General features: G+C 35.5%; 1 protein-coding gene across 8 annotated transcripts in view; it reads left to right on the top strand.

The window, feature by feature from the left end:
* QKI (QKI, KH domain containing RNA binding) overlaps window positions 1–21,196 on the top strand; it is a 143,452-nt gene that overhangs the window by 87,811 nt on the left and 34,445 nt on the right. For all 8 annotated transcript variants that reach the window (XR_004352438.1, XM_032650584.1, XM_032650589.1 and 5 more), the window contains exon 4: window positions 14,189–14,332. Coding sequence is in view for 7 of the 8 variants with exons in the window: in XM_032650584.1 (XP_032506475.1) it covers window positions 14,189–14,332 (144 nt within the window). In the remaining variant the exon portion in view is untranslated. The remainder of the gene's footprint in view (window positions 1–14,188; window positions 14,333–21,196) is intronic.

The raw sequence follows: 21,196 nt of genomic DNA, 5'->3' as shown, positions 1-21,196 counted from the left end.
TATTATAATTTTTTCTTTTTTTTTTTACTGTGGCTTTAATTTTGAGGCTTTGTAATTGAGGAACTGTGACTTTCCTGATGGTTATTTATGTTAACATAATATCAGGAAGGAAGTCCCGCAGTGGATTTAAGGGAAATCTCTGTTAGCTGGAAAACCATCTTTTAAGAAGACTTAGGAAAGGAGTAGGGGTAGTAGGAGTTACACAGCAGAAGTATTAGGTACTGTGAGATAGTCACTGTCTTAAACACCCTTTCATTCATTTAATCCTTGCAACCCTGTAACCTTTACAAATGAGGAAATAGAATTTCGTGAGATATCATCAGTCAGGCTTAGTATGCTGTTTTATAGCACAGTGAACTTTGATGTCTGTCACTCATCTCAAGTGTAAGTAGTTACTCTGTTATTACTTATTTTATGTTTGTCTTCCTTCCTAGTCTCTAAGGTCTTCAAGGGCTTTCATGTTTGTCCGTTACCTGTCATAAACCTTGTTCACTAGGAAAGTATCTTCTGTATAGCAGAAAAAGTTGATAAATATTTATTGAAAAAAATCAATGAATATATGAATGAGTTAGTCAAGGTTATTACTGAGATAACTGAAATATGGTACTGAAATAAGGCTGGCATTCAAGTTTGTGTTCTTTCCTCACTATATTACGTACCTTGTTCACTTTTGGGGGGTAGGGAATATTTAATTCCAGATATTTCTGTGGTGCTTACTATATACAAAACATTTTGCCAGATAAGTTAGGGAAATGGTTTCTAACATATAAGGACAGTAGTTTACATGTGTTGAGTAAAGAAAATGCATAATGATGTTAAAAAAGCCTACTGTGGGGACTTCCCTGCTGGCGCAGTGGTTAAGAATCCGCCTGCCGGTGCAGGGGACATGGGTTTGAGCCCTGGTCTGGGAAGATCCCACCGGAGCAACTAAGCCCATGAGCCACAACTCTGAGCTCGAGTGTCACAAATACTGGAGCCTGTGCTCTGCAACAGGAGAAGCCACTGCAATGAGAAGCACACACACTGCAACGAAGAGTAGCCCCCACTCGCCGCAACTAGAGAAAGCCCGTGCACAACAATGGAGACCCAACACAGCCAAAAACACATAAATAAATAAATAACTTTATTAAAAATAAAAAAGCCTACTATGAATTTAATAATGCATTTTAAATGACTTTGTACTGTGTTTATTATGGTAGCATGCATATATGTTGAGAAACTAGTAGTATGTTTGTATATGACACAGCATTTAGTTTATAGAATATATACATATAAAATAAGACAAATACACAGATAAGTATTTGAGAGAAACTGATAAAAATATCATAAAAGACGTGCAAGTCCGGATCTGTGTAGGGTGGAAGAACGGAAGAATATTAAGCTACTGGTTAGGTACCAAACTCTTACTTAGGCATTTTTAAATGCATTGTGAGTAATTCAGAAAAGAAAAAGAACTGTCTTGCTGTCTTGAGGCTTATTATTCTGTATCGGATGCAGAAGACTATATTATAGTATTAAGTATATTATAAAGCCATAAAATTCTATGGAAGGAAGCAAGGTGGGGGAGAGATGAATTCTCATAGAGGGGGTGACTTGGGAAAATATTATGGAAGAAGTATTTGAACTTTTCAATTTCATTAAATTTTTATAAATCCTTTTTACTACCCTTAGTCTGTTTTCTGTAGAGCTCGTGGAATAATCATGGCTTATTCCTCTTTCTGGGAAGCTGTGGTCATCCTCTTTTACATGTTGTTTCAATTCCAAACCCTATGTAGAAGGCAGTCCAGTGCTTTGATCAGCTGAGTTCTTCAGTCTGAAACCTCAGAGATTACAGGTGGATCTTTATTAAGCTTCTGTATCCTAAAAATTATATTTTGAAATAATTTTGTTTTAATATGTTTAATATATTTTTATTGACTGAGTTAATTTAAAAAATAGATTTCTTAAGCTAGTACTCTTTATCCCCAAAGTACTTTTCCAATTTTTTTTCTAAATTACAACTTCTAGTCATGTTATTTTATTTGCTATTGTTCAGTCTTCCTTTTCCCATATTCCTACTTATGTCATTTCCTGTAATCTTCTATTACTCTTTGATTTTAAATAGAAGCCTGTTCAAACCATGCTGATATCAATTATGAGATGGTAGCTACTCTTCTATGTGCTATACAAACATAACACATTTAGAACTTACTTCTGTTTTACAGATGAGGAGACCAAGGTTCAGATACTTTGCCTGAGATTAAACAGCTAGTAAGTGGCTAGTAAGTGTAATATCATAAATTCCTTAGACTATCATCAAATGGATGTTAAAAATCATATTTAAAAATGGTATTCTAGGGCTTCCCGGGTGGCGCAGTTGTTAAGAATCCGCCTGCCAATGCAAGGGACACAGGTTTGAGCCCTGGTCCGGGAAGATCCCACATGCCGCGGAGCCTGTGCGCCACAGCTACTGAGCCTGCGCTCTAGATCCCGCGAGCCACAACTACTGAGCCTGCGCTCTAGAGCCCGCGAGCCACAACTACAGAAGCCCGTGCACCTAGAGCCTGTGCTCTGCAACAAGAGAAGCCACCGTAATGAGAAGCCTGCGCATTGGAACCAAGAGCAGCCCCCGCTCGCCGCAACTAGAGAAAGCCCGTGTGCAGCAACGAAGACCCAACACAGCCAAAAATAAATAGATAAGAAAATAAATTTTTAAAAAAAGGTATTCTAAAACAAATAATTGTTTTGTTTTGGATATCTATAGATTTTACTTTCTGAATAAATTCCCTCAGGAAAAAGTTTGTGACAGTGAACTACGCGCTGCCATTCACTTACTGTCTCCTTAAAGTTACCATGCCTAGACCTGGTGATGATTTTTGCTCGAGGCAGCAAGTTACCCTGTAGGTAGATTTGTCAAAATGTTCATCTTGTTTCTTGTTACGGTTTTGAGTGAAATAATTGTAATCTTTTTGGGTTTTTTGTTTTTTAAATATTTAACCTTTCTTGTCTTCTTAACATACTGTTAGTTGTAAAGTCTTTAAGGCAGAAGTGTATAATCTGAAGTCAGTATAGCTGAGTGACATTGAGTAAGTCAGGTTTCTGCCCATTAGTTTGTCATTTTTGAATGAGAAATAGGTATTATAATAATATCTACCTCTAAGTTTTAAAAAGGATTAACTTTATGGATATAAAATGCTGAGTACAAAGCCCTATATATGTTATTTTTTGTTAATAATAGTATTAGCTGTGGCTTCATTTTTGTATCTCATGCTGTACTCTATCTAGTAAATATTGAATAGTTATGGGACACTTATTGTGGTCAGTGCAAAGAGAGGGGAGGTGAGTGATTCCAGACTTCTTGGAGCTTTTTGGATAAGACTTAAGTCAAAAGAACTTAAGTCAAAAGAACAAATGATAGAATGGGAATCTAGGAAACATCCTGTCTGAGAGAACCTGGAGAAATTTTCATTGAGGTGATTTCTGAAATTGGATTTTTGATGACTTGGGAAAGAAAACGGGTACAAGTAGAAATGGTAGTCCTTTTTATTTTTAATCTTCTTTCCTAAGTGTGCTGTCAACAAGTAAATGTTTCAATTTAATATTTTAAAACATCACATTTTAAAACAAATGGTTGTTTTTCTATGCCTTTAATAATCTTTATGTCTGCTAGATGGGGGAATGAATAAGATCCAGTACAAGGTTTCACATATGAATAGTGAAATGATTCTATTAATGCTATATGTGGAAGCATTTCATGCTTCCATGGACAGTAACTGCTTTTATATGAGTGATTGTTAGCGACAGAAACGCAGCCCAGAGTTGCCAGAGGATTTCATGCCAGTTCTTCTTACTCTCGCTCTTTTTCTTTCTTTTTTTTTTTGTTAACATCTTTATTGTGGTATAATTGCTTTACAATGGTGTGTTAGCTTCTGCTTTATAACAAAGTGAATCAGTTGTACATATACATATGTTCCCATATCTGTTCCCTCTTGCGTCTCCCTCCCTCCCACCCTCCCTATCCCACCCCTCCAGGCTGTCACAAAGCACTGAGCCGATATCCCTGTGCCATGCGGCTGCTTCCCACTAGCTATCTACCTTACGTTTGGTAGTGTATATATGTCCATGACTCTCTCTCGCCCTGTCACAGCTCACCCTTCCCCCTCCCCATATCCTCAAGTCCGTTCTCCAGTAGGTCTGTGTCTTTATTCCTGTCTTACCCCTAGGTTCTTCATGACATTTTTTTTTTCTTAAATTCCATATATATGTGTGTTAGCATACGGTATTTGTCTTTTTCTTTCTGACTTACTTCACTCTGTATGACAGACTCTAGGTCTATCCACCTCATTACAAATAGCTCAATTTCGTTTCTTTTTATGGCTGAGTAATATTCCATTGTATATATGTGCCACATCTTCTTTATCCATTCATCCGATGATGGGCACTTAGGTTGTTTCCACCTCCGGGCTATTGTAAATAGAGCTGCAGTGAACATTTTGGTACATGACTCTTTTTGAATTTTGGTTTTCTCAGGGTATATGCCCAGTAGTGGGATTGCTGGGTCATATGGTAGTTCTCTTTGTAGTTTTTTAAGGAACCTCCATACTGTTCTCCATAGTGGCTGTACCAATTCACATTCCCACCAGCAGTGCAGGAGTGTTACCTTTTCTCCACACCCTCTCCAGCATTTATTGTTTCTAGATTTTTTGATGATGGCCATTCTGGCTGGTGTGAGATGATATCTCATTGTAGTTTTGATTTGCATTTCTCTAATGATTAATGATGTTGAGCATTCTTTCATGTGTTTGTTGGCAGTCTGTATATCTTCTTTGGAGAAATGTCTATTTAGGTCTTCTGCCCATTTTTGGATTGGGTTGTTTGTTTTTTTTGTTATTGAGCTGCATGAGCTGCTTGTAAATTTTGGAGATTAATCCTTTCTCATTTGCAAATATTTTCTCCCATTCTGAGGGTTGTCTTTTGGTCTTGTTTATGGTTTCCTTTGCTGTGCAAAAGCTTTGAAGTTTCATTAGGTCCCATTTGTTTATTTTTGTTTTTATTTCCATTACTCTAGGAGGTGGGTCAGAAAGGATCTTGCTGTGATTTATGTCACAGAGTGTTCACTCTTTTTCTATTTAAGCATTAGGCAGCCATTGATATTTGAACTTGCTGGGAAATGCAATTAGAAATCACTTGATCATTTTTGTCCTTTTATGGGAAACTGTTTGCATATATTTAGTTCAGTCTTTTCAGCCTTAACTATGGCATTATCAAGATCATATTTAGCTTCCCAAATGGTCGTGGGTACTGTAAGTGGCTCTGCTCCAGTGAAAGTTTGCTAATTTTGGTCATGATTGGGACAGACCAATATTATTTGGCCATAGTTTGGCCATAACTGGTGATACATAAGTTGAGTTTCAAAATACAGTAATTACAATTAAATTAGTGGAATTAATATATGATAATTGGAATGAGGACTTAATGTGACAGTTTTTCAATATTTGTAGGAGTTAGGTGTTTCTTATGAAGGAAGAATATTGAGAATAGTCCTTTTGTTATTAACTGGGAAAATATTTGACATAAAACTTTAAAAGTTCTTTGAATTTAGCAAATATTTCATTGTGCTAATAAGCATTTGTTGAATGCTTGCTGCCTATAAAGACATTCCTAGATGATGATTTCCACAAACTGAATGTAAAAGTGTTCTAATTTTTATATATTATTAGAAAATAACTTGCTCTGAAAACATGATGGTTGATGGGACTCAAGTTCAAGTTGAAATTTTTTTTGAAGTCAACTTTATAACTAGAGTCAGTGAGCAATTTAATTATGTATAATCTCCTTTAAGAAATGTTCCTCAATGTACGTTTCTTAAACTAATTTAAGATTGTATGTACAACTGGGGATAGTTATATGTTAGGCTTTATCACTTGGCTTAAGATGTATATATTCATAAGTGTGTTATTGGAACCTTGGTTTGCTTAAATATGTAACACTTTAGAATTCCTTTCTAGGTGGTTTTGGAGTATGAACTTTCACATTAAGAGCACAGTAGGGGAAGAAGTCTTGTGCTTATTTGCCTGACTACAAATGTATAATTAAAAGAGTCTGTCAGCAGGGGTTGGGGCAATCAGTGTGTTCTGATGCTTCATGTTATAATTACTTTGTTGTTCAAACAGATATTGTAATTAGAGCATAATTTTAAATTTCAGAGGTCAGTGACTTATCGAGGTTTTTGTTGTTTTGGTTTTAATCAAAAACAAAGGTAGTTTCTCAAATTTTGAGAATTTTTTTTAACATTTGTATATCGCTGTATACAGCAAATGAAATGGATGATTTTTTTTTTAAGGTTTATTATTATTTTTTTGGCTGCATTGGGTTTTCGTTGCACACGGGCTTTCTCTAGTTGCGGCGAGCGGGGGCTACTCTTCGTTGCTGTGCACGGGCTTCTCATTGTGGTGGCTTCTCATTGCAGAGCACGGGCTCTAGGTGTGTGGGCTTTAGTAGTTGTGGTGCACGAGCTTAGTTGCTCTGCGACATGTGGGATCTTCCTGGACCAGGGCTCGAACCTGTGTCCCCTGCACTGGCAGGCTGATTCTTAACCACTGTGCCACCAGGGAAGTCCCCTGAAATGGATGTATGCATTGTGTATTAAGACAAGATTTTCGTTTTCCCCTATTGCAGATTTTAGTGAGTGGAGGAATTGTGTATTAAGTGGCCACAGGTTTATCATTTTTGTGTCATTGAAATTTGATAGGCATTTCTCTCATTTAGGGTAAAAAGTGTATTTGTAGGTGTGAGAAATCTGTTTTACCAGGTACTTCTCTGCCAGTTCTTGATACTGTTCTTCATGTGACTTTATCAGGAATTCATTGACAGAGAAAGAGAACATGACATGGAATTAGGGGAAAAAAAACACTAAATAAATTTACCAGATAATTAATCTGTTTCTTTATCTGCATCCAAATTCCCTACCAGCTCTAAAATTCTATGAGAATAAGATGTGCTTAAAATTCCACATAAAAAAATGTTTAAAGGTAAAATGGTGAAGTAGAAAAACTTCTAGAGAGTCAAGACTTCAGTGTTCTGTTTCTGGCTCTTTCACTAATTTATGATGCTATTTTAAGGCAATTTACTTAATTTTAGGGCTCTCATGTAGGTGATGTCATGTTTTAGGAATTGGTTGTTGAGAGTTGCACGCTCTAATGTTCTCCCTGATAGAACACTTCCTATCTGTATGACTTGGGCAAACCTTGTGGGCCTTAACCTCCTCATTAACATGTTAGTGAGAATTATAGGACCTCAGTCTTATGGCTCTTAGGATGACTGAGTGAGGTGATGTGTTTATATTGCTTAGTGTGGTACTCGACAAACAGTAAGTGTTTAATGAAAGCTTGGGTAGTATCAGCATCATTTTCATTTCTGAATTTCTTTATCATCGCGTGAGAGACTAAGAGCTACTTGACATTTATTTCTCTATAGTACATTTGCCAAGAATATAGACCATAATAAAGTATTATTGGTAAATGTGTCTATCTGTTTCATAATCAGTTATGAATGGTATTATAGAGCTGTTTTATATGCTACTGAACTTTAACTTATTATATAAATAAAGATACATTCCATTTCCTTGAATGCTGTCTTGTCATTTCAGACTCCCTTAAATAAAAAAAACACCAAGGTCATCAGTTTTGAACTTTTTTTAAACACAGGAATTATTTATGAATAACTTGTCTTTGCTATCATTTTGCTATATTATATCATTTGTTATATTAAGATACAACTTTAGTCTTGCAGTTTTAAAAAGGCTGACCCTTATTTACTCCGTTGTTCTGATATATTGAAACAAGGTAATATTGAGCTGATAGAATAAAGGAACAGCACTGTCTTGTGGGATATGAAAATCAGCGCTCATGAGCATTATGCTAGAGAGTCTGAGTGAGTTGACTAGAAGAAAAGTAAGAGAACAAGAATAAAAGATAAGGGGTAAGGATTTTCAGATGTAACTGGCAACTTAAATAGGAGGTCAAAAAGAAGCAGGCCCAGAAACAAAGATAAATGATCAAGGGAGACTGGAGGCTTATATAGGGAGACACAGTAATAATGAATACAGGAGAGCACTGTGGGGAAACAGTTTGGTGTTTGATTTCAGTGATGCTCCCCAATAATAAAAGCACAGTCGTTCAATTCAGTAAATCTAATAGCTAAAGACAATGCACAGATAGCTATCAGTTATAGTATGACACACTTAGAGCAAAGGATAAATAAAAGTAAATATTAAAGGAAGCATTCTGGACGTAAGTGATAAATTGCATGAAGTTGTGGGTATCAGGATCCATGTTTGTGAATAGGCCAATTTATTGACAGCGTGGAGTGAATGTAAGCGAGAAATGGCACCCGAAGTTAGTGTGGATTGAAATGAATGGGTGAATGTACAGCAGCCTCTTTGTCAAGGCAAAAGAAAGCTGATAACTGCATTTCAGACTTTCTTCAAAACCAATTGGTCTTTGTCCTCAAGTATTAAAACTTCACACTGACTCAGAAAACTCATTCAGGGTCAATAATAGCTGAGACATAACTGGGGACTAGTTTGCAGAAGGGAGGTAATGAGCTGAACATGGTGAGTTGAGAGTGCTTTGGAGACAGTGACACACACATGTCAAGTTGGCAGTTGAATTTGGAGGTCTAGAAATAAGGACTGTGCTGGAAATGTAAATTTGCGAATAAGTGGATACAAAAAACCCATATTATTATTTATTGCTGAAGATTTGGTGGCACATTATATAAAATGCTTTTGGTGACTAAAACAGAAATTAAAATAATTTGTAATGAGCTGTTTTTTCCACATCAGTTTCTCAGCTGTTTATTCCTGAAATACTATTTGAAATATGACAGTAAAAATAAATGAATGCCTCAACCACAGTTTCTAGGAGATAGACCATATTTGGTGTATCTCCAAGACCATATTTGGTGGTGTATCTCCAAGACCATATTTGGTGTATCTCCATTTTGCCGTCAGTCCTCTCTGCTTCATTTCATCCTTTTCTTTGTCCCAAATTATTTATTAAAGTGAGAAATTTGAGGAGTAGATTCTTACTGCAGGTATTCTGGGATATAGAAGTAGACACCCTATATATAATCTTACTCTATCTCTTGTTTGTTTATAGCTGAAAGAGAACCTTTATGGATATGTTTTATTGACTTCTGTAGTGTTTGCCAATTCCAGGTTGCCTTTATTATCTGTTTGAGAAACAGAAAGAAAATACAGGGAGAACTTATATTTGTAGTGAATAATTCCTAGGCTCAAACTCACTGTTAAAGGCATTAACTCTTCCTGAGTTAGAATGGTCCACAGTTGTATAAAAGTGGCTTGAGTGGAATGATCTTAAAACCTTTTTTAAAATGAAGTTTAATATGCTCATAAATTAAAAATATGTAATTCTGTAGAGCCTGATGTAGAAAACATCCTCTGCTAACAGCCAGCACCACCCACAGTCACTTCTTACTCTTGAAGAGATTCTTTAGGTATTTATTCTCTGTTGCTGCATTTTGTGCTTACCTTGCTACTATCTCACTCTTTCATTTTGTGAGAACTCATGGGGCCCTTTCCATTTGGAAGCTCTTATCATTCAGTTTTGTTTTAAAAGTATGTAATACGTTGATGATTTTTCTCCTGTCTGCTTCCTTTTTCTTGGTGAGACATCAGTAATTCAGTTTTTGGACCTCTTGGACTAGTTCTCTAATTTTTTAACTCTTTCTCTGCTGTTTTCCATCTCTGTCTTTGCTGCTATGTGGAGGGAGAATTCAGTTTTTATCTTCAAACCCCTCTATCAACGTTTTTTATTTTTACTATCATATTTAAGTTTCAAGAGTTCCTTTTTATGTTTTGAATTCTTTTCATAGCATTTTTTACTTGTTTCAGGGATGCAGTATCTTCTCTTAACTCTCTGAGTCTTTTTGAGTTTTTCTTCTCACTGCCCAGTGATTGCTTTCTTCAGGTGGTTTCCTGTTGTTGTGTTGGCCAGACTTTCCAGAGAAAGGTCTTCCAGTTTCTTGCCCCCAGTGTGTGGGCTGGCTGTCCTCATTCTGGGTGTGGAGTGGGAGAAAAGACTGGATACCTCAGCCTTCACTGTGTAAATGATCCTGTCAGCTGCCCATCAAACCCCAGTTCTAGAAAGTGGAACTCTTTAGGAATACATTTCTAGTCTTTTGCTAGAAATTAGGGAGTGCTAGATAGCCAGCTTTAGTTTAAGGATAGGGGATGCGGAGATTCAGCTGTTCCTTCAGTTTTCCAGTCTTAGCCCCACCCTTACCCCCGACTTTTACTGCTGCCAATTTCCTAAGCCTTTATGGAGGCTCTAAGTATAAGTTGGTTTCTTCTTGCCTGGGTTAGCTAAGTCCCTGACCACTTAGCCATCTGCTTTCTAGTTTTCCAAATTGTTTCCTTTCCCATTTTCTTCTTCCTTATGATTTTGTGCGTTTTAAACTGTACAGTGTTTTAGAAGAATCTTAGGAAGGAGTGAAAATTACATTAGATACATTATTAGTTATACTAGATACTACATTAGTAGTAGCTATACTAGATACTACATTAGATATTAGTTATACTAGATACTAGATACTACATTAGTTTCACCTTTTTTGTCTATAAGTGTTTTCGAAACCATAAGCAAGACTTGTTTTGAAGCAAACATTAGGGTAGGTATAATTTTCTTCTATTTTTGTATTTTTAACAGGCACCTAAGTTGATGAATTTATTAAGAGTATCATTTACCAAGGTGTTGTACAACTCAAAAATTTATTCCTCCGATAAAGCACAATTCAAATTATACTGCAGCTTTATTCTTTGTTCCTGTCATGCAAATAATATCCGTTCCTTTTTAAATCCTCTGACTTTTGTCTTCCCCATGTATAAAAATTTCTGTGGCAAGTCGCTTAGGATTTTAATTTTCACCCTTAGGCCTTTCTAAAATATTTTGGATTATAAATGTTCCTCAGTTGTCCTTGTATTAGTATCTGTGTGCATTAATAATACCACAAACATGCTTTTTAGTGTCTTTGTCTACTAATTATAACATCTGTGTCAGTTTTAGGTTGATTTCGATTGATTGATTTTTCTTATATGTGTTTCATTTTTCTCCTCCTTTGCCTGTTAATTTTTTTTTAAGTTTTTTTTTTTTTTTTTGATGAGGACCATTTTTAAAGTCTTATTGAATTTGATACAATATTGTTTCTGTTTTATGTTTTGGTATTTTGGCCCCTAGGCATGTGGGAGCTTAGCTACCCAACCAGGGATTGAACCTGCACCCTGGGCATTGGAAGGCAAAGTCTTAACCACTGGACCGCCAGGGAAGTCCCTGCCTGTTAATTTCTGATTAGATGCCAGATAGTGTGAATTTTACCTTGTTGGGGGGACATATTCCTGTAGTTATTCTTGGGCTTTGTTCTGGGACGCAGTTAAATTGGAAACAGTTTGATCCTTTTAGATCTTGCTTTTAAGATTTATTTAGGCAGTATTTGGAACAGTGTTTGGACTACTGACTAATTATTTTCCACTACTGAGGCAAGACCTCTGTGCACTTTACCCAGTGTCTGTGTATCATGAAGTCTTTCCCGTCTGGCTCTGTGTGAGAACCTGGCACTTTTACCTTGAATCCTTTGGCTAGTTGTTTCTCTGGCCTCTGGTATTTCTTCCCACATAGGCGCTGATCAGTGTTCAGTTGAATACTTGTGTCAACTTTGTGCAGATCTCCAGAGTTCTCTTTCTGTGCAGCTCTTTCCAGTATTCTTTTTGGTGAGCTCTAGCTGCTTTGGTCTCCCAAGACGCTAAGCTTAGTCGTCTCAACTCAGAGAGGCAGCCTGGCACCGTTCCCAGGCCTGCAGCCTAGAGATTCCCAGGCCAGGGAGCTGGGACAGTAATGGGTCTTACTTACTTCATTGATTTCCCATCTCTCAGCCTCACTGTCCTATTGCCTGAGGTCCAGAGACTTGAGGACTGATGTTTCTTTTGTTTTGCCTGGTTTTTTTTTTGTTGTTTCAGGTAAGAGAGTCTTGTTCGTGTTACTTTATCTTGGCCTGAAGCAGATGTCCCTTATTTGTACAGATGTAGAGACACTTATAGGTTCATTAAAATATAAACATACACACACACGCGCACACACACAAGGAACTTTATAAAATTTATCTATAAAAAATTGATAAAATACAAATTTTAGTGAGAAAATATCGTCAACAGTTTTCAACATAAAAATTAAACTCTGGATTTTAAAATTGGTTTTTATTGCCACAGTAGAGGTACATCTACACATTTTATATTTGGCACACAGATAACCCTGACTGACGTTCCCAGTTTCTTGACTCATTGAATCCTCAGGTCTGTCAGTTTTTCATGGTGTCCCCTAGGTGAAAAGAAATACTTCGTAGTTTTTCTTCTTATTATTAAATAGTTACTTCCAAACAACTTAGTTTATCAAAACAACTTAAACTGAAAAAAATTTTATTTTATTTATAAATAGCCACATTATTTATTAATGGGATTTGTTTTCCCTTGGGCACTGTTCACATTCTCAAACCTGGGAATCAGATTGGACACTACCACCCTGTTTTTCTGTTCCACATTGATTTTTGCATGAACTTGGCTTTTTATTACAGCAACCACTGAAAACCTAGCATCAGAAAGATAAGACATCATCACAAGGAATATAGCGTGATCTAATATTGATAAAGTCCAGTATTTTGAGCTAGAAGTTTGCATGGTATCTGACAGGCATCAACTATTGTTGTTTCCCTTGAAGTTTCAAGTACCCCCGTGGTACCCCTGTGAGCATACTGTGGTATCTCTGAGTTTACTCCTTGGGAACACACAGATGGCCTACCATAGGTTGGTGTGCTTTGTTTTGTTTCTCGTTTCCCCTCACAACATTTGGGTGCATTTTCATACTGATGATATTAACAGAAAATAGAGGCAGAAGCGTATACTTTAAGAACTTATTTCTATCCCTATTGGCTGAGTTCCATAGATTTTTTTCCTAGCATGGCATCTGCAAACATATGAGTTGTAGTAGAAAGCTGTTTTTTTATACCAGTTTTATTTTCTTTGATTGGAATCTCACCATTCAGTAAACAGTAATCTTTAAAGATGAAAGTTCAGCAACAGGTATTGTTTATGTATGGTACCTGGCACTGAACCATATGCATTTATTTATACCATTCTTATATTTATTTATAAATTTTTATTGTTTTTAATTTTTAAAGAATTCATATTTATGAAATATTTATAAATATATTTGTATATTATCTCTAAAGCTTAAAGCAAGAAATGGTTCTGAAGTTATTATATCTTAGGTGAAAGGGAAGTATGGCCAACTCTACTTCTAAACCTCCCTATAGCTTGGCAGTGTTTTCAGCCTGGGGCTCACTAAGTCATTTGAAGATACCAAGGAAATGAAACGTAGATGTTCTCTACTAAAACTAGTATTTAAGATGGTATGGTTAAAGAGTAACTGTACAGTTCACTGTTTTCAAAGTAAGGTCTGTTAGAAATACAGTTAAGACTATTCTCACATTTATTCCTTGTTGTGATTATTTTTATAATGAAATGGTTCTATAATTACTACTTGAAATGCTTAAAACAAATGGCATTTGTCTTACACAGTAGTGTCTGTTGGCAAAATACTTTTCCTAATCTTGAATTCAGCCAATGTTATTAAAAGTAGTTGTAACGATATGGAAAAATTGATGAATTTTAGAATGAAAATATTGGTTCAGTTCCTGAATTGGCAAGGTGTTCGTCAGTTGACCTTGACAGGTGCCTTGCTTAAATTAGCCTCGGTGACCTTGTATTTACTCATAAGTAAAATATAGGAATGATAACACGCTTTTCATGATAACCTGAGGATGACACTATACATAAGTTTCTTGGTACATAAGAGCACTGCAGGGGTTGTGATTGCCTTGTTCACTCTTATACTCTTAGTATCTGGCTCCATGCTTTTGGTACATAGTAGGTGCTCAACAAATATTTGTTGAATTAGCTATCAATACCCAGTAGTCTCACACTCAGGCTTTTTGCCAAGAGAAGAATTTAAAAGGTTTATAATGTCATAGCAAAACAATGCGAGCATAGTTTAGTAATTGCAACAGGTTATTATCATGAAAGATGTGCTCTCTCTTTGAAAAGAAAAATTTGTAATAGTATGCTTTGTAAATTTTTTAGGAGGAGCAAAATCGAGGCAAGCCTAATTGGGAGCATCTCAATGAAGATTTACATGTACTGATCACTGTGGAAGATGCTCAAAACAGAGCAGAGATCAAACTGAAGAGAGCCGTTGAGGAGGTGAAGAAATTACTGGTACCTGCAGTAAGTAATAATTTCCAAATCATTTACTATAGAATAATAGACAAACATAGACATTGCTCCAATCCTTAAATGGGAAAATCTGTTCCCTGTTTATTTTTTGTGAAGGGAATGTTGTGAGGGGAGCAAACTCAATTAGTGGCCTGTTTTTTCAGAAGTATTATTACCTATTATAGGGTAGGAATGTAGGTGCGTCATCAGTAAGTAGGGTGATGAAAGCTTTCTCTCTTTTTTTGGATCAGTTTCTCATTGAAAGCAAGTAGTGGGTGTACAGAAGTCTGTACAAATTAATACTTATGTTGGGTGAGCTGTGTTAGTGGGAGCACATTATTTGAGTTGTCTGTGGGTTCCACGTACTCTCCTGGCATATATCATTGTTTACCACAGAAAGGTTAATGTTTCATAGTGAAATTTTCCCATAATATGGTAAGATTTTCTTTTAGAAAAATAAGAGCTAACTTTTACTAATGTACCAAGCACCATTCTGAGCACTTTTCACACTTTTAACTCACTTAATATTTCTAAGATAATAAAAACTATCGAAGTTCATACTTAGGGATTGTAGATAAGACACCAAAAGGAATTTTGGAGGGTGACATAAGAAAAGACCCCAAGGAGAGGAGTCACTGAGGCTGGAGAAGAACCAGGAGTGTGGAGTCCTGGAAGCCAAGAGAAGTTTGTTGCTGAAGATTGTTCAGTTAAGATAAGAATGGGGAGTTAACCATTGGATTTAGCAAGTAGTAGTCATTGGTGACCTTGCCAAAAAGATTTTTGGATGGTGGATTTAAAAGCCTGATTAGCTCAAGTTCAAGAAAGAATGGGACAACAGAAAAAGGAGTTGAAATTTTTTCCCCTAAGATTTCATTATTTAAGTAAATGATCTTTTCAGTACTCTTGGCCTCTCAGTTCTTTTATTGCTTCATCTTCAGTGATCTTAACCTCCACTCCATATAAAGTGCATTTTAAATTTTAGTACTTTACTCATATTAAAATTTCTAAGTTGCCTTCCAGAAAATTTGTACCAATTTGTAGTCCTGCCAGTGTTATCTGAAAATACCTGTTTCTCAGCACAGTCTCAAACCCTGGGTGTTACTAGATTTTTTAATCTTTAATCACAAAAATGTGAATATAATAATTCTCATGGTTCTTAAAAATATTTATATTAGATGAGTTTTTACATTAGCTTTTTGTAACAAAAATTCTAAATCTTCACGATCACATTTTGAACAGGTACACAATCCCTAGTTTCATATTGTTTCTGTGGGGAATATTTTTTTTGTTTGTTTGTTTGTTTTTTTTTTTTTGCGATACGCGGGCCTCTCACTGCTGTGGCCTCTCCCGCCGCGGAGCAACAGGCTCCGGACGCGCAGGCTCAGCGGCCATGGCCCACGGGCACAGCCGCTCCGCGGCATGTGGGATCCTCCCGGACCGGGGCACGAACCCGTGTACCCTGCATCGGCAGGCGGACTCTCAACCACTGCACCACCAGGGAAGCCCCTGTGGGGAATATTGATTCAGTTTACATATCATTTACAGAATGAATTTATAGCTAAAGTATGGGATTACCTTTGTATTATTTCAGTATAAATGTTTCTTACCTATCCATGTAGAATAAATTCTTTTTTGGAAAGAGGTAGAAAGAGAGTTGTGTGTAGTTTAATGTTTTTGTGCCTATTATGTTTAATGTTATATAGCAAAAGATCTAATCCTGGCTTAAGGGACCTGGGGGTGTGGAGGGGAGAGTTGGTAGACTTTGTGCTTGATTTAAAATTTTATAATTAAATGTAATAAATATTCCATTTTGTATTTTACATCTGGAGATAAGGCTAATAAATCTCGGTTAAGGTTGTACCTGTGCTCCTTGGGACATAATTTTAATTTTTCTAATAATTTTGATGATTTGAATGTGTCTCCATCAGTTTACGTAACACCACACATAACTTAATGTTTAGAGTTCAAACTTTCAAAATTCAAAGTAGGGTTTCAAAACAACCTTACAAAGTAAGTTCTTTTCCCCCCATTTTTCCAGCAAGCACAAGAACTCAGAGAAACCTTAGCATTTTCTAATTTCACTGCAAAAGTAATAGGGATTTTGAGATGATCACACTTCATTCATTTGTAGAGTCTTAATGTTTTACCTAACAAACTTGTTTACCCTCGATAATACCATTTTTATTTCAGATGTTTCTTTGATTTCAGTAATCTGTTTATTTTAATCTCTTTTGTTTCTTAAATCACAGAATAAACCATGCATAACTAGAGAAGAGTCATTTCTTTAGTTACATATAGTATAACTAGTCTGGCAAGTCTAAATCTGTTACCATCAAGTATCTACTAAAAATATCCTTTTCATTGTAGGTACAGTTAATCAGTTGTTTAATCTCATTTCCATAAATCTGAACCATACCTCCTCACATTCTTGAGATCTTCAATATACTCTTATAAGTACAGTGAAACATTTTGTGAAAATCAAATCATACTCACTGATAGAAAAGGGCTATTGAGCAGTGCTCTGATTTTGCTCATCTTTGGGGACTTAGGTCATCCTTGGCAGAGAGCAGCTGCTGAGGTATGATAAGTCTATCTCCAAAAGTATTTCTTGAAGACATATATTCTTGCCAACCCAGTTAAAATAACCTGTCTTTTCACTTTTAGTCTTAACCCATTCAGTTCATTCTCTCATAAGTTAGTACGAGTGATTTTTTTTTTCTTTAAATAAATCATATAAAGATTATCAGTGACTTGCCATTTCACTCCTCTGGAAGTGGGGTAACAAGTGAGTTATCTACTCTGAAATTCCTTATTGTATACTGAAGAAATGGCTCTTAATTGTAAACAAAGTATGGGTAGTTGTAAAAATTTTAAAGTCAGAGAAGGAAAATGTTTATGAAATAATTAATTTTAGGACTTTTGATGGCTTCATATAAGTATAAAGTAAAATTTCACATGTATTATAAGTATTGGTTCTCTCCAAGTTAGCTTATAAGTGGGAGAAAGACTTTTGAAGTACTAGAATGCAGTATAAGGAAATGAGTGAAAAAACATTATTCCTCCTAAAAAGATTATGGGGAAATCCTCAAACTGGTAGAATTTTACTGAGTATATAGGTAGAACATTAAGCAAAGGTTATATAGGAAGAAACAATCATGTCAAGATTTGATACGGTAATAGCCTTCTCATTTTAAGTGAACCCTGTAAGGAAATTAGTGTTACTTGGAATTATTAGGGATTTGTGATTCTGCATTTGTGATTTCTGGTTTTATGTAACTGCTTTGTTCTGAAAGTTAATTGGGTGGAAAAACTAGCTTTTATGATTCTTATGGAGTTTTACAATATCGACTATTTCCTAATTTTAGCTAAATATTTAACACAGGATATGTTGATCATTTTTGTTATTAGGCCGAATTGCAATGTGCTGCTATATGCTTTTCTATAAATTTTTGTTTCTTTAATTAAACTTCTATGATGCAGTTACTAATTTAATATAACCCTATGATAAATTACTTCATAATTAGACAAATGGTATATTTTAGTAGATTATTTAATTACTAATTTTATATATCTAAACCTTAGGCTTTTAGACATGTGTGTTGAACTGGTTTATTATAATTAGAAAACTTTCTTCAGATGACATTTTAATGCTTGTTCTTATTCACATCATAATTCTCACACTTTTCCTGTGAGCCTTTCAAAATAAACTGGGCTGTTAAATTTCTTGGCTGAACTTCTTACAGTCTTTGCTTAGCATTTACCTAATGTGCTTACAAATATACAGAATTTTGGGAAATTATGACTTCTTATCTTTGTATATTCAAATCACTTTAACATAGATTTGATCCGTACAGAGAGCTTGTATATTAAATTAATTTACTCATTTGCCAATTCTGTCATCAGATGTTTTTGTTTCCTTTATTCTTGCTACACTGATACTGTAATATGCTATAAATTCCCATTTCTTTTGCCTTTTGTAACAGAGTATCTAAACCTGCTTTTAATTAATTTGGTCTTAATATTCTCATGTACATATTAGGACAATTGATTAGTTATTGTGCCGGCCCTTGTTAACCATTTTAAGGACTTCAGCTTTTAGTCTAGAATGGGTGAAACCATTGGAGTGCTTAAGGAGAGGGAAATGAATGACATAATCTGATTAATATTCTATAAGGATTTCTGGCCTGCTCTGTTTAAAACAGAATAAAGAACACAAGGTGAAAGAAAGGAAGCTGTTGTAGGAGTCTGCAAATTGTGGCCCATGGGCCAAATCCAGCCTCCCACCTGTGTTTGAATAGCCCATGAGCTAAGAATGGTTTTTACATTTTTTAGTGGCTGGGGGAAAAAATCAGAAGAGTAATATTTGGAGAAGAAGAATATATCATGAAATGTGAAAATTATATGAAATTCAAATTGCATTGTCTGACAAGTTTTATTGAAACACAGCCATGCTTATGCTTATTCATTTACGTGTTGTCTGTGGCTGCTTCTGCGCTCCAGTGGTGAGTTGAGTAACTGCCAGAGACCATATGCCCAGAAAAGCCATTTACTGTCTGGCTTATTACACAAGAAGTTTGCCAATTCCTGGACCATTGCATAAATTCAGACGAGAGGTGATGATGGGTTGGGCCAGTGTAGCCATAGCGGTGAGTCATGGTCTGATTGTGAGTATATTTTTACAGTGAAACTGGCAGGTTTTGCTAATGGATTGTCTGTGGCATGTTAGAAAGCAAGGCATCGAGGATGACACCAAGATTTTTAGCCTGAACAACTGGAAGGATATAATTGTTGTTACCTTGATGAAGGATATGTTAGGAACAGATTTTGAAGAGATTACTTGGAACTCAGTTTTGGATCTAGTAAATTTGAGATGCCTGTTGGCTATCCAAGTGTAGCTATTCTAGTATTCTGTTAAGATTAACAAATACTTATTCCAGGTTGGCTGTATTTTAGAACACTAGGGGTACGGAAAATTATTTACGGCAAGATCTTTAATATTTAGGCAATGACATTTCCCTCACTGTATTTCATGAGATACTTTTCATAGGTATTTGGGGTAAAGGAAGCCTTTAATATGCTAGTAAGTATTGTGAACCTCTGGTAGAAACCATTTCCAAATTTAATTGACCATCAAAAATTTTTTTCTGAGATTGTATTCACATCTAGCGTTATAGAGATACCTGTTTGAGAAATAATCTGGAAACTCATGATTTAAATACATAGGAGCTGTCTTTTTAATGCTGAAGAATAGTCATTTGAAGACAAGGAAGAAGAGGTGCTTCTTGAGGAATTTTTTCCTTTTTTTTTACACATAAAATAAAAACTCATTCATTTGAAATGTACAGTTTGGCCCTTGACAACTGTATACAGCCACTTCCACAGTCAAGATTTCCATCATGCCAAAAAGTTTTCTCTTACCCCTTTGCTATCAATTAACTACCCCCCCCACGCCCCCAGGCAACGACTGGGGTTAGTTTTGCCTTTTTTTCTATTATGATCTAAAAACTTAATTTTTTCCCCCCAGCCTTATTGGTATAAGATTGACAAATAAAAATTGTTTATATTTAGGATGTACAAGTGCTTTTTTTTTGAAGGTGTACAATGTGATGATTTGATATACATCTATACATTGTGAAATGATTATCACAATCAAGTTAATTAACACATTCATCATCCCACATAGTTACTGTTTTTTTATTTGTATGATCTACTCTCTTAGTAAATTTCAAGTGTACAGTGTTATTAACTGTAACCACCACGCTGTACCTTTGACCCCCAGAACTTACTCATCTCATAACTGAGAGTTTGTACCCTTTTATGGACATCACCCCATTTCCCCTACCGCCCCTCCCTTCCCCCAGCACCTGACAACTACCATTCTACTCTCTGGTTTTATGAATTTACCTATTTTAGATGAGTTTGCCTTTTCTAGATTTCATTTTTTGTGCCTGTCTTTCATGTGGCGTGGCTTTTCTGAGGTTCCTCCATGCTGTTATATGTGTCAGTGGGTTGTTCCTTTTTATTGATAATTAGTATTCCATTTGAATACATAAGCCACAGTTTGCTTATCCTTTCACCTGTTGAAGTTTTAATTTTTATTTCTCTGAATACAAGTGATGTGGAGCATCTTTTCATGTGCTGCTTGAGAAATCATATATCTTCTTTGATGAAGTATCTTTAAATCTTTCTATCATGCTTTATTGTCTTTTTTTTTTTTACTATTAAAACAGTTCTTTATATATATTGGGAATACATCCATTATTGGACAAATATTCTAATCTGTGGCTTGCCTTTGTCTTGTGGTTTTGTGGGAAGGCTTTTAATTACAAATCCCATTTCATTCATAAATATAGAACTGAAATTTTTTTTTCTTTTTTTTGTATTTTTCAAGGAATTTGTCTTTGTCATCTAAGTTAAACTTTTTATCATGAAGTTGATCATAATATTCCTTTTTTATCTTTTTAAGGTATGTAGGATCTGTAGTAGTGTCCTTGCTTTCATTCATTATGTTAGTAATTTGTGACTTCCTTTTTTTTTTGATCAGTCCAGCTCTAGAGCTTTATTAATTTTAATCACTTTTACTGCTACATACCAGTTTTTGGTTTTGTTGATTTTTCTCTATTTATTCCTTTTCTGTTTCATTGATTTCTGCTTTTATATATTCTTTCTACTTTATTAGGGTTTAACCTTATTTTCGCAGCTTCTTAAAGGTGGAAGATTAGTGACTTGAGACCTTTCTTTTATACTTCTGAGACCTTTTGTTTATACTAAAAATTTTCTCTCTGAATAATGCTTTACCGGCATCTCAAATATAATATTATGCTGTATTTTTATTACTATTCACTTCACAGTATTTTCTAATTTTTTTCATGATTT

The sequence above is a fragment of the Phocoena sinus genome, chromosome 12 (genome assembly GCF_008692025.1).
Source record: "Phocoena sinus isolate mPhoSin1 chromosome 12, mPhoSin1.pri, whole genome shotgun sequence".
Taxonomy (NCBI): Eukaryota; Metazoa; Chordata; class Mammalia; order Artiodactyla; family Phocoenidae; genus Phocoena; species Phocoena sinus.
Note: the sequence above shows the minus strand (reverse complement) of the source record. Positions and strands in the feature narration are given on the sequence as shown.